Source organism: Mustela erminea, chromosome 1 (genome assembly GCF_009829155.1).
Source record: "Mustela erminea isolate mMusErm1 chromosome 1, mMusErm1.Pri, whole genome shotgun sequence".
NCBI classification, from domain to species: Eukaryota; Metazoa; Chordata; class Mammalia; order Carnivora; family Mustelidae; genus Mustela; species Mustela erminea.
In genome coordinates this window covers 33,439,615-33,452,401 of record NC_045614.1, presented here as the reverse complement: position 1 = coordinate 33,452,401, position 12,787 = coordinate 33,439,615, and the positions used below count along the sequence as shown (strand labels likewise).

At 42.8% G+C, this 12,787-nt stretch overlaps 1 protein-coding gene across 19 annotated transcripts in view; it reads left to right on the top strand.

Annotated features, from left to right (window-relative positions):
- The window catches only part of MAGI1 (membrane associated guanylate kinase, WW and PDZ domain containing 1), a 631,665-nt gene extending 621,792 nt beyond the window's left edge, over positions 1–9,873 (top strand). For 13 of the 19 annotated variants that reach the window (XM_032359452.1, XM_032359374.1, XM_032359366.1 and 10 more), the window contains 3 exons: positions 660–803; positions 3,312–3,450; positions 7,557–9,873. In XM_032359452.1, coding sequence (XP_032215343.1) covers positions 660–803; positions 3,312–3,450; positions 7,557–8,314 — 1,041 coding nt within the window. In that variant the 3' untranslated portion in view covers positions 8,315–9,873. Of the gene's footprint in view, positions 1–659; positions 804–3,311; positions 4,899–5,509; positions 5,599–7,556 lie in introns of those variants that run through there. The other 6 variants (XM_032359429.1, XM_032359414.1, XM_032359444.1 and 3 more) reach the window with 2 other exon arrangements.
- The last annotated feature ends 2,914 nt before the right edge of the window (positions 9,874–12,787 follow it).

Here is a 12,787-nt window from a genome sequence, read left to right as displayed (position 1 = left end):
TTTATGCCAAGAAAATATCTTTTTGTTGTTGTTGCTGTTGTTGAGGCTTTTCTCAGCCTTGTGAGTTTCAGATGAGACGCTCAGAGCTAACTGCCCATCCCGCAGGGTGGTAATAGGGAGCACACAAACATGCAGGTGAAGCAAATTTGGGAAATATTGGGGGATGATTAAACGGGTTAATTTCGAGTGGCCTTCTCAGAGCCTTCAACAATCCATTCATGCTTCTCCTCAGCCAGGGTAGCGGCCCCTCCCCAAGTGTGAGGAGGTCATTGTTGGGGTCCTAGTGATAGACACTGCTGCCATTTTGCAGGTGTGGGGCTTGGAGGCTGAACGTCCAGCACTGTGCAGGATGGTATCATGTAATGACCTTTCCTGCCACAAGTATGATTTGTGGCCTCCTTGATGAAATTTTAATATATGCATGTTGGTGTGCAGTCTGCAGGCACGATCATGAATGTTTCCAAATTTGCATCTGCAACCTTCTAAGATGGATAACCGTTACTAAACAATGGGGAATCACCAGGAGAAGGGTAGAGACCATGCCTTTTTGTCAAATCACCATGACAGAGAATATTTGGGAAGAGATGGGAAGAAATATGGACAGATAGACAGACGTTCACCTCAAATGACTGCATTTCTTTTTTTTTTTTTTTAAATAGGAGCAAGATTTTTACACTGTGGAACTGGAAAGAGGAGCCAAGGGATTTGGCTTCAGTCTTCGAGGGGGCCGAGAATATAACATGGACCTCTATGTCCTGCGCTTAGCAGAGGACGGTCCAGCAGAAAGGTGTGGAAAAATGAGGGTAAGTAGGAAGAGGATTCTGGACAAAAAAGTCATCTGCAGCGACTTTTTGACCTTACGTGGTTAGAACCTTCTTGTTCCTGAGAACTGCATATTCTACTGTTCTCAGGACGCTCTAGGTGCATGACTCCCACCCTAGGATAAATTTCTCCCTAAAGCATGGTTGGTGGTAGCTGAAATGAAAGATTGAAATTACTTATAAGTTAATTGAAGTAAATACTTTCCCAATCCCAGTCCCATAGTCCTTATACTTAATCTCATAAGGCAGGGACATCACTTTACAGGAAATCCAAGGTACACCAGGATGCTTACAGAGCAGGAGGAGCTTGTAGTGCTGAGGTTCTGGGTGGTGACCTCCGTTCAGGCTCCAGCTAGTCACGAGCGGTATTACCCGAGCCTCAGGAACAGGTCAGTTCAGCACAGCATCTCCATGGCATGGTTGTCTCTATGGTAGTCAAAGCAGCAAATTTCAAATGCCAAAATATCACTCTGTTCTGTATAGGTATCTACTGTCTGTTACTGTGTAAGCATATGTCCCTTTCTGGGGGTGGGGGAAGGGAAGGATTAGGTGGTTTAAAAAAAAATCAGTGTTATCATTATAGAGGGGTCACTTAGCTTGAGGCATATGCACAGGGAGCAGTTTGCTACAGATGAAAAGAAAGCAGACAGCCAGGTCCAGAAAGGAAAAAAAGTGCATGGAATTTGTCCAGAGTGAAGAGGGAAAAAAGTGACCAAGGGTAGGGAACTTAATATTTGTACTTAAGGCATAATAATGCTTTTTAAATTTTTTCAGATTGATTGTTTTTGAAGGACTGTATTTATCTATCTACCTGTCTATTTATTGAGAGAGAAAGAGCTGGGGAGGGGCAGAGGGAAAGAGAGTGAATCTCAGGCAGACGTCCGGCTAAGTGCCCAGCTTGACAGGGGGCTCGAACCTGAGATCACGACCTGAGCTGAAGTCGAGAGTCAGACGCTAATGAGTTTTTAATTTTTTATTTATTTATTTATTTTTAACGGTTTTGTTTATTTATTTGACAGACAGAGATCACAAGTAGGCAGAGAGGCAGGCAGAGAGAGAGGACGAAGCAGGCTCTCTGCCGAGCACAGAGCCCGATGTGGGGCTCCATCCCAGGACTCTGGGATCATGATCTGAGCCGAAGGCAGAGGCTTTAACCCACTGAGCCACCCAGGCGCCCCAGTTTTTTGTTTTTTTTGTTTTTTTTTAATTGAGAAAGTAGACCATGAATATGGCTATAAAAAATTAGTGGAAAATGATCCATATTTTAAAATATGGTTTCCAAAGTCAAACCGGATTACCAATTTCTTACATGTTCTTTTATGCAATTATATGCAAGACTTGAGCACAAATGAGTAGAGACACTGTATATTGCTTTTGTTTAAATTTTAAAGACAATCGGGTATGCTTTTCCATGTCTTTGCTTACTGAAAAAAGTTTCTGATTGAATGAACTGTCATTATTGTGGTATTTTGTATTATGCTGTATAGTTCACAAGACACATTTATGTGACTTACCCAATTTGGTCCTCACACCTTGGCAGGGATGGGTTGTTAACACCCCCTTTTATGGATGAGAAAGTGAGTTCCAGGATTTTAAAGGATTAGAGCAAGCATCAGTTAGCTCATAAGTGATAGGACTCAAATTTAAGGCTTTCATCTTCAAAACCAGTACTTTTCCTCTTCTGCTTTCTGGAAAATAAGCTCCATGAGAGTAACAATCTTGCCTGTCTTGTTTACTCCTTTATCTCCAGTGCCTAGAACAGTAGCTGACACATAGTAAGTGCCACATCCATGCATCAGCCACGGTTGTGGTCTCATCAGAAAGCTTACCTGGGGAAGTGTTTGCTTCTAAGCTCACTCACAGGGTTGTTGGCAGGATTCCGGGCCTCTTGGGCTGTTGGCCCTAGCTCTCCCTCATCTCCTTACTATGACCTCTGCAGAGCAGCGCACTACATGTGCCAGAGTGAACAAATGAGAAAATAAAAGAGGGGCATATAAAACAGAAGCCAGGATATTTTATAACCTCATCTTTGAGCTAACATCGCAACACATTTGCCAGAAGTAGGTCACTTCTTCCAGCCCACATTCGAAGGGAAAGAGATGACACAGGATATGAATATAAGGAGGAGAGCATTGGTGGGGGGGGGGCATCCTAGCATCCTGCCCCCACCCCCATCCTAGGGGGCATCCTAGCGACAATTAATATTCCTTTTACTGCTTCATTTTTTTTTCCCCGTAGCACTTGTGCTTTCTAACATACACATATGTCTCTAACTTTCTTGTTAATTTTCTTCCATTAGCATGTCATCTCCATGAGGACAGGCATTTTTGTTTTTTTACTGCTGGATCCTAAGCAACAGGAGATTTTCTGGAATATACTCAATAAATATTTAGTAAATCACTCATTGAAAGAATTTTAAAGCATAGAGCACCTTGACAGCTGATCAGATCCTTTGTGATATCCTCACTCTGTTGTCTCTTGCTTTGGCAGATTGGTGATGAAATTTTAGAGATCAATGGCGAGACCACCAAAAACATGAAGCATTCTCGGGCTATAGAACTGATTAAGAATGGCGGCCGCAGGGTCCGTCTGTTTCTGAAGCGGGGAGACGGCTCGGTACCAGAATATGGTGGGTCAAACTATGAAAACCTTCCTTCCTTCCCTGGCATGACTCCATGAATTTGTCTCCAGAACTGCAGCAGGAAAGTCTTTTTGTTTTCCCCCTATTCACCAGTGTCTCACCAGCCTTTCGCACCATGTGATTATTCGCCTCGCTTATTCTGAAATCTCTACACATTTCATCCTTTTGCTTGCTTACGTGGACCGGGGCGTGGCCTCAGACAAGATCTTTGTAGCCCCCTTTCTGATAATCAGAGAGAACGTTTTGTCTAGTCCAACCAAGAGCGAAGGAATGTTTGTTGGAACTGTGCCAAACTGTTTCTCAGACCCAATTGTTAGCACAAACTGACTATACTCCTTTTCAGAAGCAGGAAAGCAGGTTTCCTGAGTGATATGTTGAGGCACAATTCTCCTTTATTTTTTGCTCTTTTGATTACTTGATGTTTTTGCTTAAGAGGCGTGAAATTTTTTGAGATGATTTGGGGGCCTTGCTGGCCTCCTTTGGGCGCTGTGTACGACACTTCTGCATATCCCCGTTGCTGGTCCCTATCCCCAGTCAGACCACCTGAGCCCACTACTAGAAGACAAACAAAACTGTTGATATAGTAGCCATATGTTTTTAGATGAAAAAGGATGAAATAGATTCCCAGTGCTCATCATGAGGGAAACATGTTACTATACCTTTCCTATGGGGAAAGCCAGGTTATACATAGAGTTCCTTTGTCATATGTGTAGACATGATTTGAGTAAACAGCAATGATCTTTACATAGTGTAGTCTTCTGATGGCAAAATATTGTATATTATAATGATTATGTCCTATTTATTTGAGGTCTTGTTTAAAATTAAAAAAGAAAAAAAAAGCTATGCCCTAGATGTAGGGCTTTTCTTCCCAACCAAAGGTCTACAGAAGTTTCTATAGAAACTGTGATTGAATGGTCCCCATATACGTTGGTCCCCTTTATTAGGGATTGATCTGTTATCACCCTCTTTTCCGAAAGTCATTCTGCACAATTCCCAGTTGCATTTTGGACTTGGTGAGGTCCTTAATTCAGATGCAGCTCAAAGAGAAGGATAACTCTTTTAAAGGACAGCCTTCCCAGGTGTTGGACCCTCATATACAGGTGTAAAATACGAGGGGCCCAAAGTGGGGGAAGGGGAGGTCATCAGATGAGGCCCCTGTAGATATGGCCAACCACAGGGGAGGTGTTTTGACTTTGAGATGCCACAGCTGTGCACTGTACTAAACCTCTGACCATAGGTGTATCAATGCCACTAAAACTGTGTAACATTGTCTCCCTTTTCTGTCTCCCCTATGCTTCTGTTGGATGTGCTATTTCATTTGAGAGTCATCGTCAGTAACCTGTGTACCTTCTCAAAACCTATGTCTGTTGCACTGAGGATGAAAATCCAACACTAACAAATGTTCTTTGGGCTAAAAATAAAGATCCTTTAAAGTACTCATTTTTTCCAAGAAGGGTTGAACATGCCAGAGTTGTGCTGCTGTAATGTCTCCATGTGTCATTTGGACTAAATCTCTCTAATTCTATCGATTAGAGTCACAAATGGGTTATAATATGTTAAGTTCCAATATTTTTCTGACTTGATTGGAACCTGCTTCTCTGTGAGGCTATTTTTGTAATGAGTTTTTTGTACTTAATTTAACTGCCGCGGTCTTCAGGGGTGGGGGAGGGAGGGACCTTTGGTCTTTTGTTGTTTATTGTTAATGCTCTCCTATGCCAGCTTGTCATTGTTGCAGTTGTTTGAAAAAAAAGAAAAAAAGAAAAAAAAAAAAGAAAAAAGGATGCATCCATTGTCTGGGTTCTCGAGTCACCTTATATGGCTGTCTAAGAAAATGTCACTGTTCTGATTGCGGTCTCTGCAGCCTTATTTGAGTGTTGCCTTAGACTGTCTAACTGGACAAATAAACTCTCTTTGCCCTATGTTAACAAATGCAGATTTTTTTTTTCTTTCCCCTTTGTTATAGGGAATCTAAATGTTCAACTTTTTCTCTTTCTCTCTTTCTCTTTCTCTCTGACTGTTCTTGGTGCTGGGCCCTTCCCTTCTACAGCGATGATACCTCCTAATCTCGCTGCATGTATGAGAAATGAAAAGCTCGGGGAGGCTTGCTTCTACCTTATGGGCCATAATCAAACTACGGTTTGTAGCTCAATCAATACTAGGTGTTTCTGTGCTGTGGCCTAATTTCCTCATTGCTTCTGCTTAGCTCTATTTTGATATGTTTGGCAATTCATTCTGAGCACACTGCATTCTTTGAATTGTAAGTACACAACCAACCCTACTGAGGTCTTACTGTCCCTTATCTTAAAAAGTAGGCATAAGAAACCCCAAGGTTAGATTTGTGAGACTGATCTAAGCACCTATCCTTACCCAAAGCTGAAAGTGACTTCGCAAGCTCCGGTTTGTGTTAATTCTAGGACCCGCCATTCAGAAAGAGCAAAGCTCCTATCCCAGAGAGTCCTCCCCCAGGTGGGTAAGATAGACAGAAAGGTGACGTGTCCTGCTCAGTCAGCTATCTCTTGGGACACTACAGCCCAAGGGCCAAATCTTGTCCACAGCCTGTTTTTTTTTTTTTAAGTAAAGTTTTATTGGCACATGGCCACACCCATTTCTTTTCTGAATTGTCTACATCTGCTTTTACGCTCTGGTCCAGTTAAGTAGTTATCACAAACTACACAGCTGGCAAAGCCAGAAATATTTACTCTTTGGCCCTTTGCAGAAAGTTTACAAACCCTGCTCTAGGCTATCTTCCTGTTTTTATTAAAACCCACCTTAGGTTTTGGGAGATCATTCATGAAACAGATCGTTTAATGTTGACCTTGTTGCCTCATGAAAGATCCTTAAAGAGTTCCTGTGATTCCTTCATCTCCATGACCATCACCCTGGTTTGCCCTTCAGTCAGCAGCCCATCATTTCAGGTGTCTTGCCGGGAATCGTATAATGTGTCTGGCTGACCGGGTTTAGCTGTGACAGAGCATCCCTGCCTTGAAAAGCCCTCTCATAATGTCAGGATGCCATCTAAAACATTGGCCGTGTCATTTCAAATAGTTTAATAATAAGTAGGACCCCTCTCTCCCCCACCCCTTGGGCTTCTCTGCTTTGAAGTCTATAGATATCTTGATGTTGTAAGAAGTGCAGGGAGTCCTTGGCTCCTGGATGCAGCTGGAGCTACCTTGTGTAGCACAAGGAAAGCTATCTCGGAAAGACTTTATCTGAACCCCATCTAACGTCAGACATGCCCCTGACAACCTCTCTTCCACTCCCTTTTGTCAGGAAACTCCATGTTTTGCAAATAGTTTCTTAAACTCACCCCAAATTAGAGAAAGTTGTTGAATAAAATCCACAAAGGTAGAGAGGATGTTTAATGGACCCTCACATACATGTCACATTTGGCAGTCATGCACATCTGGCCATGTTGCCTCTAGAACACCCTTTGCCCACCACCATGGAGTATTTTTGTTTTTTTAAGAAAAACGTTTTTAAAAAGGAGCGTACTTAGCATAAAATACTTAAAGCTTGAGTATACAGCTCAGGTTTTGTTTTGTTTTGTTTTTTTAAACCTCTGTAGACACCCATTTTAATCACCCAGATCAAAATAAAGCCTCTTTATATCCCCCAGAAAGTTCCCGCATCCCCCTCCAGGTCAATAACCTAGATTACTTTTTTAAGAGAATTAAAACAAGTATTCTTTAAAGAAAAGAATGTTTTCTTTGGGGGGGGTGTTGGGCGGGAGGAAGGGTGGATGGGGGGAGGGCTTGGTGGGTGGGAGAGAAGAGCAAGAGGGAGTTAGGATGGGGACTTCTCCATACTTCTAGATGCACTGTTTGGGTTATGCCTTTAAAGACTAAAATCGTGACTTACGCTGTAAGTTCCTTAATGTAAGTTCCATCAGTAGCTAGATGCGGAAAGCCACAAGTACTAAGTTTTTAATCTTCGCTAGTTGCAGTTAAACTTAACCAAGATTCAGTCGGCTTTGGTTCTGACTGCTTTAATAGTTGTTTGCTTGTTGTGACTAATGAAACCTCAGCCGTGGGAGTGGGGACAGGAGCCGAAGACCCTCGATACCAAACTGTGGCTCTCCTTTCTTTTCCTGGCAGACCCCAGCAGCGACCGGCACGGCCCCGCCGCCGCCCGTGCACAAGGTGTTTCGGAAGTGAGGGCCGCACCCCCCGACCGCCGACAGCATCCATCATTGGAGTCCAGTTACCCACCCGATCTTCACAAATCATCACAGCATGGGGAAAAGCGGGCACACGGGAAAGACCCAAAAGGCAGCAGAGAGTATAGCAGACAACCCAATGAGCATCACACATGGAATGGAACTTCTAGAAAACCCGACAGTGGGGCTTGCCGACCCAAGGACCGGGCACCAGAGGGACGGAGAGAGGCGCCCCCAGAGCGGATGGTGACCAACGGCCCCAAGAGGAGGCCCCCGGAAAAGCGCAGGGAAGGCACCCGCAGCGCAGACACCACTTTGGAGAGGAGGGAGAAGCACGAAAAGAGACGAGAGCTTTCTCCGGAGCGGAGACGCGAGCGCTCGCCCACCCGCAGAAGGGACAGCTCGCCCAACCATCGCAGGAGGTCCCTGGAGAGACTCTTGGATCAGAAACGGTCCCCAGAGCGCAGGAGGGGGAGCTCGCCAGAGCGGAGGGCCAAGTCCACCGACCGCCGTCGGGCGCGGTCCCCTGAGCGCAGGCGCGAGCGGTCCTTGGAGAAGAGGAACAAGGAGGACAGAGTTAGCCACCGAGAAAGGGAAGAGCCCAGTGTGAAACAGGATGCGGGCCGAAGCTCCAGACAGGCCCCAGAGCAGAGAAGGCGACCTTACAAAGAATGTAGCACCGACCTCAGTATCTGAGACGCTGAGGCACATTCCAACCTTTACCGTGTCAAAGGTTCTAAGAGGAAGGTCACAAACCTGAAATAATTTAGTTTCTTACCTGGTGAAGCGTCTGATACCCGATGATCCTATGAAGAGCAACAAACATTTTATGCATTTGAAATCTTATAAGAAAAAATATATATATATGAAAAGTGTTGTGCCTGATGTATAATATTAAAGAAAGTATTTTTAAATGCATACTTTTTTGGAAATTATTTGCCAAATGCTGCCCCGAAGGGATATACATTTTGTTTCTACATAAACTGTAGAATTGTCAAGAATTGTTCCCTTTTGGGGGGCAATCTTTTTCTCTCCTGGTTAAATAGGGCTGTTGATCATTTTCTCTAAGGGAAATTATTAAGTTTAATTAATTTGATGTAGATTGTTACGTAGTGATGTAGTGCTATACTGTAGTTAGGAGTTTTTCTTAAAAAAAAAAAAGCAAAAAGGCAAAAGTTATATTTGTAAAAGCTGAGGACTCTTTGGGATGGATTAGGATTGCCGATGATCCTAAAATTAAACTGTATGAAGAGACTACTATTGCAAATGAAGGATATTTATAGCTAAACTACACAGCACAAAGAAATGTTCCCTTCTCAAGTCGTAGTTGGTCCAGAAGACAGTTCCGTACTCTCCCTGGCCATAGAAAGGCATGGACAGGAGAAGGTTGGCAGCCATTACCCAAACATAGCCCAAGCACAGATGGTCAAGTTCATTAGCATCACCCACATCTAATAAGATCTCATTAAGGCAGTGCCATCACAGCTTTGCTCAGCTACTAAAAGGAACAGACGGACAGTGAGCACCTTCTGTGTTGTCTTGTCTGATCGCAGGCAGAATAGTGGCTGGAATGGGGAATAGTGTGCCCAGTGCAAGGGAGCTGTGAGACTCCTCCATGCAGAAGGTGTGTTCCCCCTTTGTAGCATAAGCCCAAGGTTGCCCTGTGCCAAATTGGGGACCAGGGAGTGAGTGTTGGTGGAAGTTACCTCTCTGTTGATATTTCAAGAAGTGAGGTCTGGGGGTGCTTAATTCCTAGAGATGCCGATTTCCCTTTGAAACCATAGTAAAAATCTCCAGGAAGGTTGAAAGGGATAAAGACACAGTCCCAGTGGTTCTAGATCAAGTTGGCAAACCTCTGCCCTCATGACAGTGTCCTTTGAGTCTTTGGAACAAAGCATAACCATTTTTCTTTTGATAAACGACCCATTCTTTTGCAGTCCCGCAGGAGGTGTGGTTGGGTCGGCTTGTAGCCCCAGGATGTGGTTGGAATGGATTACTGCCTAGCTGAGCCAAACGTTTGCTTGTACCTGTTGGACCACTACAGCAAACCGCTGCTTACAATGCATTGTGTATTTCTGTAGTACTGTTTTGCATTTTCCATACAGACACACAACTTTGCAAGTCAATCACTGTTATTCTCATGGTACTGTTAAAAAAAAAAAAAAAGGAAAAAGGAAAAAAAAATGGAGAAAACCAGCCAATCATTGTGTGTACAGAGTTAAAAATTGTAATTAATAGAGCCTGTTTAAAAAAATTAAAAAAAAAAACAACTGTTGCCTTTTTTTCTTGTATAAAAGAGAATTTATGACAAAAATTTAGCTGTGAGGAATGTGATATGTGTTTATATTTCTGAATATGGAACAAATTGATTCATTGGGATATATTTTAATGTAAACTAAATCAGGTATGTAAAGCTGTTTTAAAATGGGAGACTCTATAAGTAATTCTCTAAAGCTTTAGTTGGTTTGAATATCATCATTTCCTCCATGGTGAGCCTGCTTTGTGAATTATTAAGCACTTGTTCGCATTCTCTGTTCCTCACTCATTTCTTGCCGTGTGCTATGGACTTAAAGCTCTTTCTGTATTGATGAAAAGCAGTATGTGGGCCAATCTTTTTATAAAACACTATGCATATATAAATATTACATTGTTCATAGCTTTATTTGATTTCTGGATTGATACATAATGTAGACGGAGTTCCTACAGGTGTGTGGACAGGCACAAAACACGTTCCCTTCCTGGGACAGAGACAATGTACATTCTGTAGCTGAAAAGGAGGAGGAGGGTCTGTGACTCATACTTCTATTAGAGTTTTCCACACAAAGCCTCCATTGAGCTGTGGTAGTAAGGCTGAGGGAGAACACAACAGGATAAGGACATTGGTCTTCATCAGTTTCCTTAGAAGCCCGCTTGGGGATTTTATTCCTCAGGCTCCACTGCTAGGAATGTTCTCACTATTTCTAGCAGAATCGGTGATGTTAAATGATCAATGCTCTCACCTGTGGTCCAGAGTTTTAAATAAATGAAATCAAGGTGGATTTGGGGAGTACGTCGTGAGGTTAACATCTTAATGCCTTTCCTGTTGTCAGAGGTGATATCTGACATTTTAAAGTCTTTGTGGTACCCACCGGGGCTTGGCTCAGTCCGCGAAGACTTGGTGTGGCAGTTTCCTCTGAGTTCCACACATCAGCTTGGCTTTGGAAATGTTGTACGCTACAGGGACTATGCATCAGGCAGAAAGATCTAGTTTTCTCTGAACTACTGTAACCTTAAATTGCAGACTGATTCTTGTGAGCCTACTTTCCCTAATCCCCCACTTCATGTAAATGTCTTGATGAGAGATGATGGATGAGTATTTTGTATGATTAAATCAAACCATTGAAGAATTCCCCTCCCAACCATTACACAGTTGATGCCTGAAAGAATGTTGGGGGTGGGGGGGAGAACTCAACACCCTACTTGTATTTTTTAAGTTTCTTTTGTGAAAGATTTTTTAATGCATTTTTACTGTAAAAATACATGGAAATGTATGCATTCCATAACCACTATTGCTTCTCGATGGATATCTTTCTTGTCTCTGCGTTGTCTCACATCTATCAGGGTCATGTAATCAAGTGAGAGTGTCTGGCTCCAACCCAATTCATCAGCATCCCATTCTGTCGAAAGAGAAGGAATTAGGCCTCTGCAGCCGTAGTACAGTGCCCTGCTACTCAGAGTGTGGTCCGCGGACCCCCTGCCTCATCATCACCAGAGAGGGTATTAGAAATGCAGACTCTCAGGCCCACCCTAGACCTACTGTGTCAGAATGTGCCTCTAACAAGCTTCCTAGCTAATTCAAAGGCATCTGAAGTTTGAACAGCCCAGGATAGCAGGGAACCCTGGTAAAAAGCAAGACTGGCTAAGCCAAGTGCCTCATCACTTCCCATATGATCTTGAGCAAGTTCCTTAACCTCTCTGCGTAAGCCTCACTTTCCTTGTTTTTAAACAGACATATCTCAGAGTTGGTAAGAAAAAAGTGCAAAGTGCTTAGCATACCTCTGGCAATCAGAGCAATCCTTAGTCGATGATTCTAAACTTTTTTTTTTTTTTTTTTTGAGGAGGAGGAGGAAGAGGATACTCTGCCTGACAATTGGCCCAATATATTTTCCAATGAAAATGAAGAAATATATTCCCACTCTTTTAAAATGGGGAAAAGGGCCTCCTGTTTTAATTATAAAGTTAATGAAGAGTGTGGCTCCTGCTACTTAGTCTAATTAAACTTACCAGTGTTGTGAAATATAAAACCAAGATGCTGTGCTGTGAAAGTTAAGATGAAAATGGTCTCAGAGCAGAACTTTTAGAGATGTATGTGGACTTAGTACATCTATCCAGTCCTGGTAGATAGAAAGGTTAACCAATTAGTGAGTGGCTTAACACAGGTCCTGGTTGATCATGTCATTTCTAATGACTTTCCAATTCCCTTCACAGTTTTTGGATTGTTCCTGCAGTATCATTTAGTAGTTACGGCTTACGTATACAACCTGAGTTCCTTGGCATTCAAAAAGGTATTGTGTTTAATAATAGGCCTTCCTACAGTCTATCCCTTTTGCTGTATTTTCCTTTATTTTGTCACCAGCATGGTAATTACCGACACTGCTCACTTCCCCAGTATCTCTTTTGTTAAAGATGGCACCAAAAATGGTCCCTGGATTACCCGATAATTGAAACTATTTGTAAAGCCCGTATGTCCCCTTCGTTCTTTGCCTGCCCTAAATAGCCACACTAAAAAGAATATGCTGTGACTCAATTATATTGAATAATATAGCTGGACTCTTCCTGCTGATGGGCAACCCAAGAGCACCTTTGATGGTCTGCATGAATCTTGAAAGGAAGAGCCCTTTCAAGTTCCTCAAGGGGATTTTTCTTATAATCAGGCCACATCATCAGCATTGTGGGTGTTCAGCACAATAAGATTCCAGTGTTTTTGAAATATGCATCATTCCACGCTTCTAAGAGAGGAAATGACAAAACTGGGCCCTTTCCAACACAATTATTGCGGGTGTCTTTTTGGCAAGAGCAGGCCTTCTGTGAGAAGTTTTTGACTAGTTCCATGCATCGGTGTGTTTCCATATTGGGCTCTTCATCTGGAGCCGGTCGTGTGTTTTTTTTTTTTTTATTATATAATGCAGG